The 18,672-nt window shown below is 43.4% G+C and overlaps 1 protein-coding gene across 1 annotated transcript in view; it reads right to left on the bottom strand.

The window, feature by feature from the left end:
• CAVIN1 (caveolae associated protein 1) overlaps positions 1 to 17,734 on the bottom strand; it is an 86,943-nt gene extending 69,209 nt beyond the window's left edge. The window contains exon 1 of the mRNA XM_089668781.1: positions 17,196 to 17,734. Within this exon, the coding sequence (XP_089524907.1) occupies positions 17,196 to 17,621 (426 nt within the window). The 5' untranslated portion in view covers positions 17,622 to 17,734. The remainder of the gene's footprint in view (positions 1 to 17,195) is intronic.
• Between the last annotated feature and the right edge of the window lie 938 nt (positions 17,735 to 18,672).

Genomic DNA, 18,672 nt, shown 5'->3' with positions numbered 1-18,672 from the left:
AACGCAGAATCTGGTGCACATGTACATGGTAGCCAATTAATTTCTAACCTTAGCTTCTTCCATTAAGCTTTGGTAATAAAACCTGGAAGCCGACTGGTTTCTGTGCAGAGCTGCATCCAATTTTGTACTCCCCAGTTTTAGTAAAGAAAAACCCCTATGTGTCACAGCTCTTCACACATCACCGAACAATTTAGTGCACGCTAAAGTTTAGTTCACACAGTGTGCTAGGAGAGGATATAAATGACAATTCTTATATACACACAGCTCCAGACATCTCTACACATTAACACCCACTGGTGGTTAGTGGGGCTCTTCCCTCTTCATTGGTGGCCAGGTAAGAGTCCCCCTTCTACGTTGGTGGCCAGGTAAAAGAGTCCCCCTTCTACGTTGGTGGCCAGGGGGAAGAGTCCCCCCTACGTTGGTGGCCAGGGGGAAGAGTCCCCCCTACGTTGGTGGCCAGGGGGAAGAGTCCCCCCTACGTTGGTGGCCAGGGGGAAGAGTCCCCCTATATTGGTGGCCAGGGGGAAGAGTCCCCCTTATATTGGTGGCCAGGGGGAAGAGTCCCCCTTAAGTTGGTGGCCAGGGGAAAAGTCTGCTTTGCATTGTTGGCGAGGGGGAAGAATTCCCTTTACAATGGTGGCGAGGGGGAAGAATTCCATTTACATTAGTGGCGAGGGGGAAGAATTCCCTTTACATTGGTGGCGAGGGGGAAGAATTCCCTTTACATTGGTGGCGAGGGGGAAGAATTCCCTTTACATTGGTGGCGAGGGGGAAGAATTCCCTTTACATTGGTGACGAGGGGGAAGAATCCCCTTTACATTGGTGACGAGGGGGAAGAATCCCCTTTACATTGGTGACGAGGGGGAAGAATCCCCTTTACATTGTTGGCGAAGGGAAGAATCCCCTTTATATTGTTGGCGAGGGGGAAGAGTCCCCTTTACATTGGTGACAAGGGGGGAAGAATCCCCTTTATATTGGTGGAGAGGGGGAAGAATCCACTTTACATTGATGGCCAGGGGGAAGAATCCCCCCTACAGTGGTGGCCAGGTGGAAGAAACCCTCTTACATTGCTGCTCAGGGGAAAGAAGCTCTCTTACATTGGTGGTCAGTGGGAAATAACAAAAAGCAGGGTGCTGAGGTTAATACCAAGCGAAAAACACCTTTAACACATTGTAAAGTGCTGCACAAACTGTTGGTACTATATAAATCCTGTATAAAAATATTAATAATAAAAGCAGCACACTTACATGTCAGAAATCATCAATCCACCAGTGGATTCATCAGATGCATTTGAAAAAAGAGGGCTGAGACCCTTGAAACGCATTATGCTTGACACTTCTGACATCACTTAAGGATTCTTACATCCTCACTGTGCAGCTGGAGACGCCACCAGCTCTTTTTATCCACACTATCTGGTGGCCCTTTGGAGCTCCTACTGCATGTTTGGCAGCCATTTATTGCCTCTGTGTGGAGTGCTGGAAGTTTTGTGTCATTTTTACACATTTCTTTTGTTTTTGTTTGTGGTCAGTGGGAAGAATGCCTTTCTTTAGGTGGTGGTCAGAATGTCACTTCTGGAGGAACCCTAGAGTTCCATGGAGCTCTGGTTGAGAATGGCTGCTGTAGATCATCTGTTGTAGGTGTTTTTTGCTTTCAAACGTGAATTTTAAAGAATAAGGTGAAGCCATGTTTACGTTGAATATCTAACTATGTACTAGAAAACAATATGTTTTTAAATTTCCCTCACAAGTGATTGTGAATTTAAAGTAAACATGACTATGCCTTAATTACTAACAACCCTACATCCTTAGTAAATTATAATTATAATTTCTGCTGGTTTCAAATTCCTCATTCCACAAGTCCATCCCCTTTTCTCCAGTAATTAATTGATCAAGTTTTGATTGGTTCATTATTGTAAGTACAACCATTGCCTTTCAACAACATGCAAATGAAGAGACATTTTGACAGCCAGCAAAGAATTGTCACCAATGACATATCATACTGAAAGTGAGGTGCTAATTCGTAATGTACCCATGAAATCTATTCCCAGCGCCGCAAGCTTCCCTTGTTTAATTATGTAGTATTTGTACAACAAACACATTTTGGGAAGCACTTTGGAAGCAAAATGTGTCTCGTCAGGAATTTTGCAGCATTCAGGAAAATTCCTTACATTCAAAATTCTATTTTAAAAACTACAAATTACTTTTTCTCATTCAACTTTTCTATATAAGTGTATTTTAAGTGGCAGGAATTTTCAGCATGCCACAAAATCTCTCACTAATAGGGGTACTTGGGAGTGCTGCCAGTTGTACTATTACTAGTAATACTAGTAAAAATTAATACTAGTGTATTACCAGGCTGTGGACTGGCTAGACAGTGTAAATTGGTATTTCCCATTCTGAAATTTAATTATGAAACTTATGTGCTGAAAAATTGCAGAAATTCAAAGTGGTTGTGCTCATATATACTCAATATACACTTCTAGAATAAGATTTTTCCAAATGTCAGACATATCAGGTTAACAAAAATGTAGGAAAAACGTTTCAAAATAACCTGAGCTTTGCCCATGGCTACAGGTTCACTTTAATGGCGGCTTCCTCAGCTGCTTGGATTTTCCTTCCCTTCACTCCCTCCCCACCTGGCATTTCTAAGGGAAGCATATTACTCACTATGCAGATTTGGCCAAGTATATGCCTCATTCTCTTTTCTGCAGGTTTTGGGGGGCATGTGATTCACTCACTTTGCTGCAAATTTGGGGGGTGGGGCATGTGGCTCACTCCTTTTTCTGCAAATTTGGTGGAATATGTGCTTTGCTCTCTTTCTACAGGTTTGGGGGAGCATGTGCTTTGCTGCACATTTGGGGGAGCGTGTGCCTCGCTCCATTTTCTGCAGGTTTGCAGAGCATGTGCCACACTTTCTCTTCTGCATGTTTGGAGGAAAATGTGCCTCGCTCTTTGCTGAGGGTTTGGAAGAGCATGTGACTTGCTCCCTTCTATACTGGTATGGGAGAGCATGTGCCTTGCTCCCCCATACCTGTAGAAAAGGGAATGGGACACGTTCCCCCATATCTGTAGAAAAGGGAGCAAGGCACATGCTCCCTCATACCTGTAGAAAAGGGAATGAGACACACGTTCTCCTATATCTGTAGAAAAGGGAGCATGTGCCTCACTCCCTTTTCTACAGGTATGGGAGAGCATGTGCCTCACTCCCTTTTCTACAAGTATGGGAGAGCATGTGCCTCGCTCCCTTTTCTACAGGTATGGGAGAGCATGTACCTCGCTCCCTTTTCTGCAGGTATGGGAGAGCATGTGCCTCGCTCTCTTTTCTACAGGTATGGGAGAGCATGTGTCTCGCTTCCTTTTCTACAGGTATGGGGGAGCTTGTGTCTCACTCCCTTTTCTACAGGTATGGGGGAGCTTGTGTCTCACTCCCTTTTCTACAGGTATGGGGGAGCTTGTACTTTAATAAACATTAAAACACTTGTGCATTGTGGTAACGCATGGTAAAACACAGGTGCATACTATGTGCATATTGCTGCTCTGCCAGTCATTTAGAATGGCATCCCAAAGTACACACACAATAGCTGAAAACACACTTGCGATACAGCACATAACCCACACGCCATGCATGCTGATCTGCACTGCTGAAAATGCTGCAGGTGTGTTTTTGTACATTGAAGTGGATTGTCAGCCCACTCATAAATAATGGGCTGCCATAATGCCCCAAATCACATGCATTAACACACACACATGTGGAGGGGCCTGCGGTATTATAAACAACTTGGCCTACAGCCACATACATGGCATGTTTCAGTGTATTTAAGTTCCTGAATGCTAACAGTTATCCAGTTTACTGGAAAATGTATTTGATAGATTAAACAGATGGACGACAATCAGAAATGCTGTTCTTTAATGGTTTGATATCTATAGGAGTAAAGGGTAAGGATGAGTTATTTGCTGAATCGGTTGCAGCTACAGTACTGCTTTGGAGTGTACATGCTCCATGCCACTCATAGCTGACATTTTGCTTCAACACAAATAAGAAACTGCAATGCACACTGGGAAACATTGTGACAGGCTTTATAATGTGCTTCCCTGCTGTACTAGAAATGCAAGATCCAGATGAGCTCACCAGTTTATAGCAAACATATATGAATCAGACAGACCAAGTGCATTGTCCCGAATCTTGGGTCTCACAATGCAGTGTTGTGATCTAGTGTCTCCCGATTTGGACTTGTTATTCTTCAAATGTGATTTATTTGGAATGCATGCCTCTTCCACACCCTTTAACCCTGTAACTGCTTCAGTGAGCATTGGATAAAGTTGAGGCTGGATTCACACTGTTCTGTGTGCATGCACCATGTGTGCTAGGTGCATAGGTATAAATTGGCCTACATACAGTAGGTTTGAATTGGCCCCTTGTAAACTAAGCTTTAGTGCACAGATGAACCCGCAACATTGGAAAGAACAGTATTTCTCGCTACATTGGAAAGAACAGTATTTCTATGGGTCATGCTTTTTTTGCAGCAACGTATGAGTTGAGTTGCTTTAAAATGGACAAGTGTGACTAGGCCAGGGGTGTCCAAACTTTTTTGGAAGAGTGCCAGATTTGATGAAGTGAACATGTGCGAGGGCCGACCATTTTGCCCGACATTCTGATGAACCATTAAAATTAAATGCAAATGAACTATTTTATGCAAAAGTTTATTGAAAACAGCATACTTTTCATTTTGTGACTTGGATGACAAATCTAAACAGGTGTTAAATCACTCTGCCTTTAATCTCTGTTTTTTTTTTACTTCTTTTAATATTCTGCCTTAATGGTGGCCCTTGTGGCTTTGTGTGGAGGCTCAGCACTCTCTTGCCGTTGGACTTGACGTCATCAGCCAGCACAGGGAGAAGGAAAGCCCAAATCTCGCAAGATCTCGAGATTTGGGCTTTGTTTCTCCTTGCACTGTCTGATGACGTCAAGCGATCCTGAGCACCAATCCATTATAGCCCAAATTGATAAATGGTAGCCCCAGTAGTAATTCCCTGCGCACCACCTGGGATCCCTCGGCCCACGTTCCGGACCCCACAGATGAGCTGCCCAGTATATAACTTACGGCCCTCCACTAGTGATTCTGTGAACGCCACTGAGGACTCCAGGGATCTGTCGAGTGGGAATTGACGTCATCAGCCGGCACACAGAGAAGGAAAGCCCAAATCTCACGAGATCTCGGACGTCGCGAGATTTGGGCTCTCCTTCCTGCGCCAGCTGATGATGTCAAGTGCCGCAGCTAGAGATCGCTGGAGTCCTCAGTAGCTTTCAGGGAATCACTACCGGGGGCCGTAAGTTATATATTTGGGTAGCTCACCTGTGGGGCCGTTTCAATCCGGAACGCGGGCCGCAATTGGCCCGCGGGCCGGACTTTGGACATGCCTGGACTAGGCCCTTAGCCTTGGTTCACAATACTGCTACCTGAAAGTCATACTACTTGCAGTACGATTTTGCCAGATGACTTGAGTACTACTCTGAAGCAACCTCCATACACACACACACACGATTTTGCATTTCCGGGAGGGGGCACGTGCCAGGCGCGCAACCCGCCCTACCCGCACCGCCTATCGCGGCCGTGGGTGTCAATCACTGGGTCCCAGCCGGTGATTATCCGCCGGAGCCCGGCAATTACCGGCAAACACTGACAGGGAGGACGACTGCACTGTTTACACTGCAGCTCTCCTCCCTGTCAGTTTGAGCACACTGGTTTAGAACGCTGAGCACAGCTTTCTGGATCAGTGTGTTACTGTGAAGAACACACCCCCTGCCCCCTAGTGAAACGCTCCCCTCACACAGTTAACCCTTTGATTGCCTCCAAATGTTAACCCCTTCCTCACCAGTGCCAAGAATACAGTGGCAGTTTTTTTTTTTTTTTTGCACTGATCACTGTATTGGTATCACTGGGGATGTCAGTGACCCCAAGTCAGTTCCCCCCCCCCAGTGTCAGAATGTCTGCCGCAGTCCCGCCATAAGTCACTGATTGCCGCCATAAGTCACTGATCGCCACCATTATTAGTATAAAAAAAATAATAAATTCCAGTACCGCCATTTGTAGACGCTATAATTTTCACGTAAACCAATAAATTTACACGTATTGGGATTTTTCTTTAGCAAAGACATGTCGCAGAATACATTTTGGCCTAAATTTATGACGCAATTTGATTTTTACATTTTTTTTACTGGACATGTGTTATAGCAAAAAGTCCAAGATATTGTTTTTTTTTCCTCAAAATTGTCAGTCTTTTTTTTTAGAGCGCAAAAAAAAAAGAAAAAATGCACAGGCGATCAAATACCACGTAAGACGTAAATTTAATTTTGGTGCAGCGTTGCATGACCGCGCAATTATCAGTTAAAGTAACGCAGCGCCGCAACACAAACCACTTCTGTAACCGAGTTTTCGAATTTACATTTTTTTGGGGCCTAACCCTCAACATGGGCATTACTAAAAAAATGAATTGTATTGGTCCACAGACCCGATTCATCATATGCCCGTGTTCTCTGCTGCCATGGCTAGGCATAGATATGAGAGTATAATGTGTTTTATCCATTTCAGCAACAATACACTCTGTCATCCTTGAGGTGACCCTGAATTTGACCGGCTCCACAAAATTCAGCCCCTCGTAAATCACCTTAACCAAAAATTTGCAAATATCGATCTTTTTCATTCAGTTCACAGGCTGCATACTGAAAAAAAAAAAGAGAGAATAGCATATATACCCAACAAGGATCAGTGACGTACGAGTACATTCCTGGACTTTGAATGGTTATACCAGGATGATGCCTACAGCTGCAGGCATCATCCTGGTATAATTTGTTTCAGCCAGTGATCAGCTTTCATCTAAAAGCAATCCTAGTGGCTTATTAGCTGCAGGATTGCTTTTACAAGCAGTGGGAGATGATGCCCCCCTCCCCCGCTACCTAGCATGGCCTTCTAGGGCAGTCCCGTGCCATCGGGGGAACCTGAGAATGCAGCCGGTGTTTCTGCCAGCTGACCACAGAGCTGATTGGAGAGCAGAATGGTGCCAATCATCTCTATAGTCTAAGAAATTAGAAACTACGAGCATTTCATCACTTCAGTTTCACAGGATATAAACAGCACCATTTGTAAATTGGTAAAGCATCTGATCACATCTTGGTTTGATTAGCAAATGTAAGGGCAGAGGAGATACCTAGAGTCTTATAGACCCCAGATTTCTCAAAAAAGAGCTGGTATGTAAACAGTGGTTGCACCATGCATGTGAGGTATCACTGTGAATGTCAGATCAAGGGTGGTAATTCTAACACTAGACCTACTCTGTAAATCTAAAATGGTAGCTTGTAAAAGCTTTTTAAACGCTGCCTATGGATATTAAAAACGTATGCAGTTTGTTGCCATTGCACGGGGCATGTGCAGTTTTAAATCATGTCATGTTTGGTATCTATGTACTCGGCATACCATCAAATTTTATATTTTACCAAATAATTGGCCAATATATTGTGTTTTTGTGCATTAAAAGTAAAAAAAGTATATAAATATTTTTTAATCTGTCAGAAAAGGCTTGATCTTCCGGAGGTTAGGAGAGTGAGCAGGGTGGATTTGATTTAAATCAAACTGATTTAAATCACGATTTAAATCACTAGTCAGTAAGGCTTGATTTAAATCATAGTTTTCTACATAGACTAATTCTTGCTGGTATAACTTTAATATGCAAGTAGATGAAGATTTTTAGAATAACTTTTCATTTTAGTTTTTTTATCCCCAGTTTAATAGGTTAATCATTCATATTTGGACAACTTTTCTGTTGTACTTAGGAAGGAGAAAAATAATCATTACCTTAATAATAACAATTTAAACAGATTTATTCAACTGAAACAATAACATTACAGCATATGTTATTTGCTTAAACAAACATCCATGTTTGTTAACTAATTTGGCTAAACAAAATATATATATATTAAGAAACTTAGACTGTCAGCCCCTTCCTCCTCACACTTAGTTTCACTTTCTTCTTGTGCAGATCTATTCCACTCCAAAGAATCAAAAAAATATTGTTTCTATTCTATTCACTGAACTTCTTGAAACGTAGCACTGAAGGGCTTGATTCTGTATTCATAGGTTTGTAGAAGTTAGGATTAAGGTCTTTTTCTTAACTCTGTTCATGTTATAACATTTTTGCTGTGAAGAAGAGGCATGTGATCTCCGCTGAGTCAAATTCAGTTTTGAGAACTGCAAAAGTAAACCAAGCATCTGTGATAATATCTTGTAGGCAGAGAAACTGCCCAATAATCTTACAAAAACCTCTGGAAGAGCATGACATTGTGAATGGATTAATGGAATTTATTTACCAAAAAAATTAAACATATACAGCCTTATTCTACATAATTAAAAAAACTAATCTTTATTTCATGATGGAATAACCTTTGGATGGTAATATATTTTCCTCAAAAAGCATTTTATTCAAAAAAATCCGATTTAAATAAAAAAAATCCGATTTAAATTAAAAAAAATCTGATTTTTTTTTTTTTTAAAAATCATTGATTTTTATCCACCCTGAGAGTGAGTGATGTGTGGCATAAACTTCTTAATGCTGGTCATAAAATGCCCCCACCCCCCAAAATGACCCCTTTTTGTAGACACACCAAACTATTTGCTGAGAGGCATGTTGAATCAATAGAAGAATTTGTTCTTCCACAAGTTTTTGGAAAATGACAAAAAAATTTTATTTTTTTAAAATACAAAATTGTCCATTAAATGATTTACTGCTCACACATGCCATGGGTATATGTGGAATTACCCCACAAAATACATTTTGCTACTTCTCCCAAATATGAGGGTACATGTGAGATGGAGATGTTTTGGCAGTCTAGCCAAATACAGGGCCCCAAAATCCAATAAGCACCTTCAGGCTTTTAAAGGGCTTTATTTCCTCCTTACACTTCCTGACTACCTATCACAGTTTTGGAGGCCCTGAAATGCCAGGATAGCACCAACCCCCCCCCCCCAAATGACCCCTTTTTAGAAATTAGTACTCACCATGCCTCTTTTTAAATTCCTTGGGGTGTCTACTTTCCAAAAAGAGGTCATTTGGGGGGGGTTGGTGCTATCCTAGCATTTCAGGGCCTCCGAAACTGTGATAGGTAGTGAAAAAGTGAAATAAGGAAGTTACGCACCTTCAGGCTTTCAAAATGGTCAGTTTTGTCATTTTCCAGAAACTTGTGGAAAAAAAATAAATCTTCCATGGACTCAATATGCCTCTCAGCAGATAGCTTAGGGTGCCTACTTTCCGAAAAGGGGTCATTTGGGGGTGTGTGTGCTATCTTGATATTTTAGCACTTCAAGAAATGTGATAAGCAGTCAGAAAGTAAAAGCTGTGTAAATTCCATTATCTATGCCATAGTTTGTAGACGCTATAACATTCACGCAAAGCAATCAATATACACTTATTGGGATTTTTTTTTTAACCAAAAACATGTAGCAGAATACATTTTGGTCGAACTTTATGATGAAATTTTAGTTTTTTTGGATGTTTTTTATAACCGAAATGAGAAAATATTGTTTGTGATCAAATACCACCAAAATAAAGCTCTATTTGTGTGTAAATTTCGTTTGGGTACAGCATTGCATGACCGTGCAATTATCAGTTGAATTAGTGCAGCACCGAGTAGCAAAAAGAGGCCTGGTCATTAAGGGGGGTAAATCCTCTGGAGGGCAAGTGGTTAAGATGGCTCTCACTGACTAACATGGGATTTCACGCCATGCAACTTGGGGTCTCACAAGTCAGATCCCAAGTTGCAGCACTGTGAACCAAGCCTTAATTGGCTATGTTGAATGTTAAATACAATTAGAAAGAAAATAGCAGTTTATAAATGGATCAGGTTATTTTTTAAGGCTACCCTTAAAGCATGCTCAGGTAATTAGAGACAGCACTTATAGCAGAGCACACACAATCATATTATATATTAAGCCTTTACTGAGCACATAAAAGCTGATGGAATAGGTCCACTATATTGCAAAGACAGCATAAGGAATTCACAAACTGGGTCTGCTAAAATGGTTTCTATTGCTGTACATCAAGAGGTAGGCAACTGTATAGAGGTGGAGATCTACCTGAACAACATGGGAGAAATCTACGATCACTGGGCAAAGTGTCACCCAGTGTTGCCTGATTTAAACCTCTAATTGCCGCCAATGGGGGGGGGGCACCACCAGTCATCCTGTAGGGGGCCTGGATAGGAGGGGAAATGAGTGCAGCATGCTTCCCCTCCTGCACCGATCCCACTCCCTGCTGTACTGATTCCCCACTTGTGTACCCATGTCACTGTTCCGTCCCCGTCCCCCCCCTCACATTCCCACTGCGCTGCTGACATCCCTGTACCCTCCTACATCTGCAGGTACAGTGGATGTGTCAGGAAGGAGAGCGGAGAAAGGTAAATTTACCAGCCCCTTCCTTTTTTGAATGGACAAAGTGAGTGATTGGTACTGATTACTCCTGTGTTCATAGATAGCTGAAGTATATTATGTTTACTATGCTTCATTTTATGAATGAACAGGAGCCTCTGTCTCCTGTTCAGGAGTTTTGGTGCACACCAAACCCACAGGATATAATAGTAGGCTGTGGATAAGTGGAGCAAACTTGCAGGAAAGCTGCAAGTACACTGCACCGCACCCGCGGTGTGGGTGAACGCAGCGCACCAGTGTGAAAGCAGCCCTATACTATCATGCCCAGTGTATTTCTTCACACTGACCTGAAGATCTCTTTTTTCCTGCTGCTGACACCACTCTGGAGACCGCTAGCCAGGACAAGAGGTAGAGTCCAATCGTTCTGCATGGGACAGGAGCCAGCACTACAGAGGAGGCACAGGCTTATGTGGCTCCTACTCCCTATTACAATTCCAACTTTACAAGTAGTCCCTCTGCATTGCACTCTATTTGATCCTCTGGGATGTCGGCCCAGACCATGATCTACCAGTCACCTGGCCGCAATCTACTGGCTGCTGACCCCCGCCGTACATAAATGCACATTTTTAGTCTACCACACACAAAAAACTTTTTAAATCCTTTTTTGCGCACCAATACACAAGGAGCATTTAGCAGCTAAGGGATTGATTTCTTAAAACTGGAGGGTGCAAAATCTGGTGCAGCTCTGCATAGAAACCAATCTGCTTCTAGGTTTTATTATCAAAGCTTAATTGAACAAGCTAGAAGCTGATTGCTTACCACGCACAGCTGCACCAGATTCTGAGTGCTCCAGTTTTAGTAAATCAACCCCTTTGTGTCCAAATCTGGCATTTTGGTACATCTAGGAGGCATAACAATGTCCAAACAGTGACTGAGTGGTGCTCACTTTTAGGGCCCAATGCATCCAGACATATGTGCCCAAAAAGAAGGTATTCTACATTCCAGGCATACATCCCTGGACACATAGGGCCTTAAATGCATGAAGTACTCCATTCAGCCCCATCCAGTTGCAGCATACTGCAGTCTGCCATTGACTTTCACAGGCTACAGGCACACTAAAATGCCAGAACTGGATGCAAAGGAGCTAGATATCCCATGTGCAACGAGCCTTACAGTGCAAAAGATGTCCCTTCTAAACTAAATGCATTGTTAGGAAGAGAAAAAAACACAATAACAACTGCACATTTTTTGTCTAATCATTACTTCTGCAAACTTTTAGGACTTGAATAACTTATCAATTTCAGGCCACAGAGTCATATCTAGTTATGCAGTAGAATTTATGGAGCTGGAGCAACTAATATTGATCTGATTTCCATAAACAAGCAAATTATGATAAATGCCACTTAGATCTTGGTAACTGGCAGGGCTGGGCCATGGTGCAGGCAGAAGAAGGCAGCTGCCTTGGGAATTTCAGCAGGAGGGGGCACAAAGGGGCAGGACCTGCATCATATGCAGCAGAAGTAGCTCCCAGCTCATGGGTGGGGGGCAGCTTTTGGCTTTTTTTGCCTTTAAAAGGACCTTGTCCTGTCACTGCTATCTGGGATAAAAATTCTTAGTTCCCACGTATGCAAAAAGGAATATTAAAGCAGATCGAACACCAAAAACTATAATCTTCAAGCTTGAGCATGTTAAATTAAATTTAAGTTATTTTCAATATCTTTTAATTGTGCACATTTTATCAGAATAATACCTGCTAACCCTGAGACCCTAAAGGTCATTGTTCTGCTACATCCTGTTATAGGATGACAACGCCCTGTGTCTAAATTGCTTGTCACCCAATCACACTCTGTCAATGGGGACTAAAAGTGGCCAAGCCAACACACATTCCACGTGCATGCTTTGCTGTTGTCACCATCAGAAACTCGCCTGAGAAATGTCATGCAGTCACGAAAAGGCTGCCAAAAGGTTGCAGGGGATCAGTAGCATTGAGACGCAGCAAGGATGAAGAAAGTGGAAACAGTCATTTATTTACCAAAATGCGAAAGGTTTATGATACACATCGCTTTAGCAAACTACATTAATGTTGTCAGTTACAGTTTACATCTACTTTAATGGACCACAAAAAACAGTTTGATCAAATAAGATCTTCCATTTTAAAAGCACTGTTCTAGGACTTCCCATAAAGTCATAGAAATGACTTCAAGAAATGTACTAGGCTGGACCTAGATATTCGTAGAACATTAATGCTAAGCAACGTTCTCCATAAATTTTTTCTGCCTCCATAGGAGTGCATGAAAAATGAATGAAAATCGCATTAAAAAAAGTGCACAAAATGCATGAAAATGCAGACGTGACAAAGTAAGCCTAGGCTGTAGTTGTGATTTACCCTTGCTGGGTATTAATTTAAGGTCTAAGTTATTGGTTTCACTGTATTTCTATTCTTCACAGTGCTGAAGGTTCTTTCAGCATCTACAGGGTAAAGGGTGTGGAAGAGCAATGTGTGCCAATAAATTGTTTCTGATGAACTTACAAAGATGTGAGATCTTGGAAGTGCAAGACAAAGGCACTCCTTAAATCCACCTAATCAATTAAACATATATCAGATTAAATTGCTGTTTTGAAGCCACGGGACCCCAAATGCCACAAGTGACCCTGCATGATCCTGACACATAGGTTAAGGAGCTCATTCAGAGAGTGGTGCCACCACTGCCACAAACTTATACGTTCATTTGAGGGTATTCGGTGTGGAGGTTGTTTTTTAAAGCATTTGATCATAAATATGAGAATACACTATATTACTGCACTCTCTACTGGAATGTTGGGCACTTCTAGAATGCATATTTGTTATGTCATGGATGTAGACATACTGAATAGAGTTAAAAAAAAAAAGTAATAGTGGAGTACAGTACAAATGCTAGTTGGTGGCCAACTTGATAAAGGAAAAAACTGCAAGTTTCTGGATGTGGAGGTAGATAGTATAGATCTTTAAAAGGGGTGATAGGTATTGGTATACCAGACAAAGGAATCAGTATACATTTGGTAACATTGGAGATGTGTAATAGAAATGATACATATTGGCATACCAGTTAAAGGAAGCAGTATATACTTTGTAACACTGGAGACGTGTAGCACAAGTGGTAGTGTATTGAAACAGATAGAGGTTAGCACACCTAGTAATCTCAGAGGTGGACAGAAATGCAGACTATATGTGCATTTATCTGTCTGATAGTTTCAATATTCTGATATAATCCATCGATATTGGTCAATTTTCACCACTAGTTTAATCACTTTTGCAGGATTAAGTTAAAGATAAAAGTGATGAGATGGACTGATATATTCTGATGATCATCAAACTGCCCGTATGATGTATAGAGCTACTCAGGATTCTGCAACTTTCACTTTCCATGTTTGCCGACTCTTTCCATTATGACAAGTGGTGGATTTATGCAGACAAGTTTACCTTGCATCCAAAATTTTAGGCATAGGATGGGATGTAATAAAGGAGTGATGTGTGTATGGGATGGGAAGATGTGTATAGGATGGGATGATGTGTGTATGGGATAGAATGATGGACAGGAAGGGAGGAATGGTATTTGTACTTGGGATTTGAAGATGTGTGTTTAGGATGGGATGATGTGCGTATGGGACAGGATGATGGAATGATGTGTGTATGACGTGTATGGAATGAAGGGGTGATGTGTATTGGATGATGTATACAAGATAAGATGATGTGTTTGGGATAATGTATATGGGATACGATGATGATTATGAGATGGAATGAAGTGTATGGACAGGGATACTGTGAATGAACCAGGGATAGGGTGATGCCTATGGGATGTAGGGGATAATGTGTATGGGACAGGATGATGTGTATGGACAAGGACGAGGTATATGGGATGCAATAGCATAAAGTGCATGGACATGGAGGATGTGTATAGGATAGGATGACAGTTATAGGGAGGGATGTCAGTTATAGGGAGGGGTGACAGTAGCTGGACCCATCTCTCTGTCGACAGTAGGTAGACCTGTCTCCCCTTTTACATCATGACTTTAAAGTTCCTCCTCCTAAGTAGTCCAGACTTGTTATATAGGATGATGTATATAGGAGAGGTTGATGTGTAAGCCATGTGATGATGTTTAGGCTGGTAGGTTGATGTGTGTGGGATCTCACTTTGTTGATCATGACTTTGAAGTTCCTCCTCCTGACTAGCTTTGACTCATATAGAGTAGGTTGCTGAGTATGGGATGGGTTGATGTGTATGGGATAGGATTGTGTGTCTGCACGATAATGTGTATGGGCAGGGGCGGACTGACAACTCATGGGGCCCCCGGGCAATAGGGGATCATGGGGCCCTTGTCCTCGCCCACACCCAAAAAAGCCTATGAAAAAGCCAATGAAAGGTACCAGGGGCATCTCATGGGGCCCCCTACTGACCCCGGGCCCTCCGGCAGTGCCCAAGTGCTCAAATGGTCAGTCCGCCCCTGTGTATGGGGTAGGTTGACAGTAGGTGGACCTGTCTCACCTGGTAGATAATGACTTTGAAGTTCCTCCTCAGGAGCAGTTCGGACTCTTTGTATGGAATGAGGTTATGTGTATAATGGACAGGCTATGATGGTATGATGTGTATTTAGGATAGGTTGATGTGTATGGGATGGGGTGATGTGTATACGGGATAGAGTGATGTGTATGAGATGAGATGACAATAGGTGGACCTCTCTTTTTCTCACCTGGTAGATCATGACTAGAGAAGTTGTACTCACTGTATGGGATTGGGATGGGACGATGTAGATAGGATAGGTTGCTGTGTATGGGAAGGGCAATGTGTAGGTTGGTAGGTAGGTTGCAGTGTATGGAATGGGGTGCTGTGTAGGTTAATAGGTAGGTTGCTGTGTATGGGACCCCACCTGGTAGATCATGACTTTGAAGGTCCTCCTCTGGAGCAGTTCAAACTCATTGTATGGGATTTGGATGGGACAATGTACATTATATTGCCAAAAGTATTGGGACACCACTCCAAATCATTGGATCCAGGTGTTCCAATCACCTCCATGGCCACAGTTGTATAAAATCAAGCACCTAGCCATGCAGACTGCTTCTACAAACATTTGTGAAAAAAATGGGTTGCTTTCAGAAGGTCAATGAATTCAAGCGTGATATCATTATAGGTTGCCATCTGTGCAATAAGTCCATCCTTGAAATTTCCTTGTTACTAAATGTTCCACGGTCAACTGTTAGTGGTATTATAACAAAGTGGAAGCAACTGGGAACAACAGCAACTCAGCCATGAAGTGGTAGGTCACGTAAAATGACAGGGCGGGGCCAGCATATGCTGAAGCGCACAGTGTGCAGAAGTCATCAACTGTCTGCAGAGTCAATAGTTAAAGACCTCCAAACTTCGTGTGGCCTTCAAAATAGCAAAACAACAGTGCATAGAGAGCTTCATGGAATGGGTTTCCATGGCCGAGCAGCTGCATCCAAGCCCTACATCAACAAGTGCAATGCAAGACATCAGATGCAGTGGTTTAAAGCACACCACCACTGGACTCAAGAGCAGTGGAGACATGTTCTCTGGAGCGACCAATCAAGCTTCTCTGTCTGGCAATATGATGGACGTGTCTGGGTTTGGCGGTTGCCAGAACGGTACTTACCTGACTGCATTGTGCCAAGTGTAAAGTTTGGTGGAGGGGGGATTATAGTGTGTGTTTTTTTTTCAGGAGTTGGGCTTGGCCCCTTTGTTCCAGTGAAGGGAAATCTTAAGGTGTCAGCATACCAAGACATTATGGACAATTTCATGCTCCCAACTTTGTGGGAACAGTTTGGGGATGGCCCCTTCCTGTTCCAACATGACTGCACACCAGTGCACAAAGCAAGGTCCATAAAGACATGGATGAGCACATTTGGGGTGGAGGAACGTGACTGGCCTGCACAGAGTCCTGACCTCAACCTGATATAACACCTTTGGGATGAATTAGAGTGGAGATTGCGCGCAAGGCCTTCTCGTCCGACATCAGTGCCTGACCTCACAAATGCACTTCTGGAAGAATGGTCAAACATTCCCATAGACACACTCCTAAACCGTGTGGACAGCCTTCCCAGAAGAGTTGAAGTTGTTATAGCTGCAAAGGGCGGGCCAACTCAATATTGAACCCTACGGACTGAGACTGGGATGCCATTAAAGTTCATATGTGTGTAAAGGCAGGCGTCCCAATACTTTTGGCATATAGTGTATATAGGATAGGTTGCTGTGTATGGGATGGGGTGATGTGTAGATTGGTAAGTAGGTTGGTTGGTAGGTTGCTGTGTATGAGGTCTCACCTGGTAGATCATGACTTTGAAATTCCTCCTCTGGAGCAGTTCAGACTCGTTGTATAGGATTGGGATAGGATGATGTACACAAGATAGGTCACTGTGTTTGGGATGGCGTGATGTGTAGGTTGGTAGGTAGGTCGCTGTGTATGGGATGGGGTGATGTGTAGGTTGGTAGGTAGGTCGTTGTGTATGGGATAGGGTGATGTATAGGTTGGTAGGTAGGTCACTGTGTTTGGGATGGCGTAATGTGTAGGTTGCTGTGTATGGGACGGGGCGATGTGTAGGTTGGAAGGTAGGTCGCTGTGTATGGGATGAGTGATGTGTAGGTTGGTAGGTAGGTCGCTGTGTATGGTGTGATGTGTAGGTTGGTAGGTCGCTGTGTATGGGGTGATGTGTAGGTTGGTAGGTCGCTGTGTATGGGATGGGGTGATGTGTTGGTTGGTAGGTAGGTCGCTGCGTACGGGACCTCACCTGGTAGATCATGACTTTGAAGTTCCTCCTCCGGAGCAGTTCGGACTCGTTGCTCTCCAGCTTCTTGATCTGAGCCTGCTGCCTCTCCAGGTTGTGTCGGACAGTCTTCACATTGACGCTCACCTTCCTCACCTTCTCCAGCAGTTTGCCGGCCGTGTTGCTGGTGGTGGCATGGGACTTGGTCAGCTTGGTCAGCTCCCCCTGGATGCTGCTGACGGCGCTCTCCATCTCCTGCTGCCTGGCCTCCAGCTGGCTCTGGGTCAGCTGAATCTGGTCCACGGCTCCGATTATCTTGTCCAGCAGGCTCAGCACCAGTACCCCGTTCATCTGGTCGGCTTTGATGGGCTCGTTGTCCGAAGTTTCCCCGGGTGGGGTGTCAGGGAGGACGGTGGGCTGCTCCACTATCTGCAGGCTGGTGTCCGCCATGTTCAGCTAGCCGAGTCTAGGAAGTTTCCTCTGAGGGGAGAAGCGAGCAGAGAACACAGACCCACCACACACCGTGATACCGAGAGTATGAGTGCGGGACTGGGGAGCTCCGCATAACTGTACAGGGGGAAGGGGTGGGGCCGCACTGTACTCCCTCCTCCCCTGACACTGCCGGCCCCGCCCACTGTGTATTGGCGAGGCCTGCTGCCAGCTGATGGAAATAGAAGGGAGGGGACGGGGCTGAATGCAGGCATGTACAGGCTGAGGAATGTGGCAGCACAGGGAGAGGGCAGGGTCCTGGTGTAACCCACAGCGCCCTATTGTACATCATGGGGAAGACCCCCCCCCCAAACACCCGTGTCCCTCTTTTGTAGACACTACACATGACTGCGCTTGAAGTACAACTACAGGGAAACTTTTTTTTTTTAGTTCTAAATAAAGTTGGGAGGGGTTAGACCTCCTGTAGGGTTGTCATTGCTGTCTGTACTCCATTAGGGAGATTCTCCCTCGTTACCTCTCCTGTTTACCATTATGGAAAGTAGGGCTCATGTACACTGCAGCTGATAAACTGACGTTCAGGAGCTGTTTAACGTTTTTTTCAGCAGCCCCTGAACTCTCCCTAATGCTTTCCTATGTGTACATGTACACATCGTCGTTTACAGGCAGTTGAGTTGACAGTGTTTTTTTTAATGCACCAAACTTGCGTTCAGGAGTAGATTTTACCGGTGTTTCAAACGCCAAATGCTTGTAAACGTGGTTAACCATGTTTATAAACAGGAATAGAGGGACACCAGCCAGGGCTTTCCTCTCACTTCCTGTTCAGGATATGGGAAGGAATGAAAGGGAAATCGCCCCAAAATCTACTAAAAAAACAGTTTGTCTTTAGTTATACTTCAACTTACCAAAAGCAAAATAAATGAAAAGGGTTATAATCCTCCCTTATTCTATCTAAAATAAAAAAGAAAGTTTTGCCTTTCTTTGTACTTTAAAGGTGAATTCCAGGCATTGTTTTGCCTCTTTGGTTCAGCTGGGGCCAATTTAAATATATACT

This window comes from Staurois parvus, unplaced genomic scaffold (assembly GCF_062004578.1).
Source record: "Staurois parvus isolate SC_StPar_1 unplaced genomic scaffold, SC_StPar_1.0 ptg000063l, whole genome shotgun sequence".
In the NCBI taxonomy this organism is placed as follows: domain Eukaryota; kingdom Metazoa; phylum Chordata; class Amphibia; order Anura; family Ranidae; genus Staurois; species Staurois parvus.
Note: the sequence above shows the minus strand (reverse complement) of the source record. Positions and strands in the feature narration are given on the sequence as shown.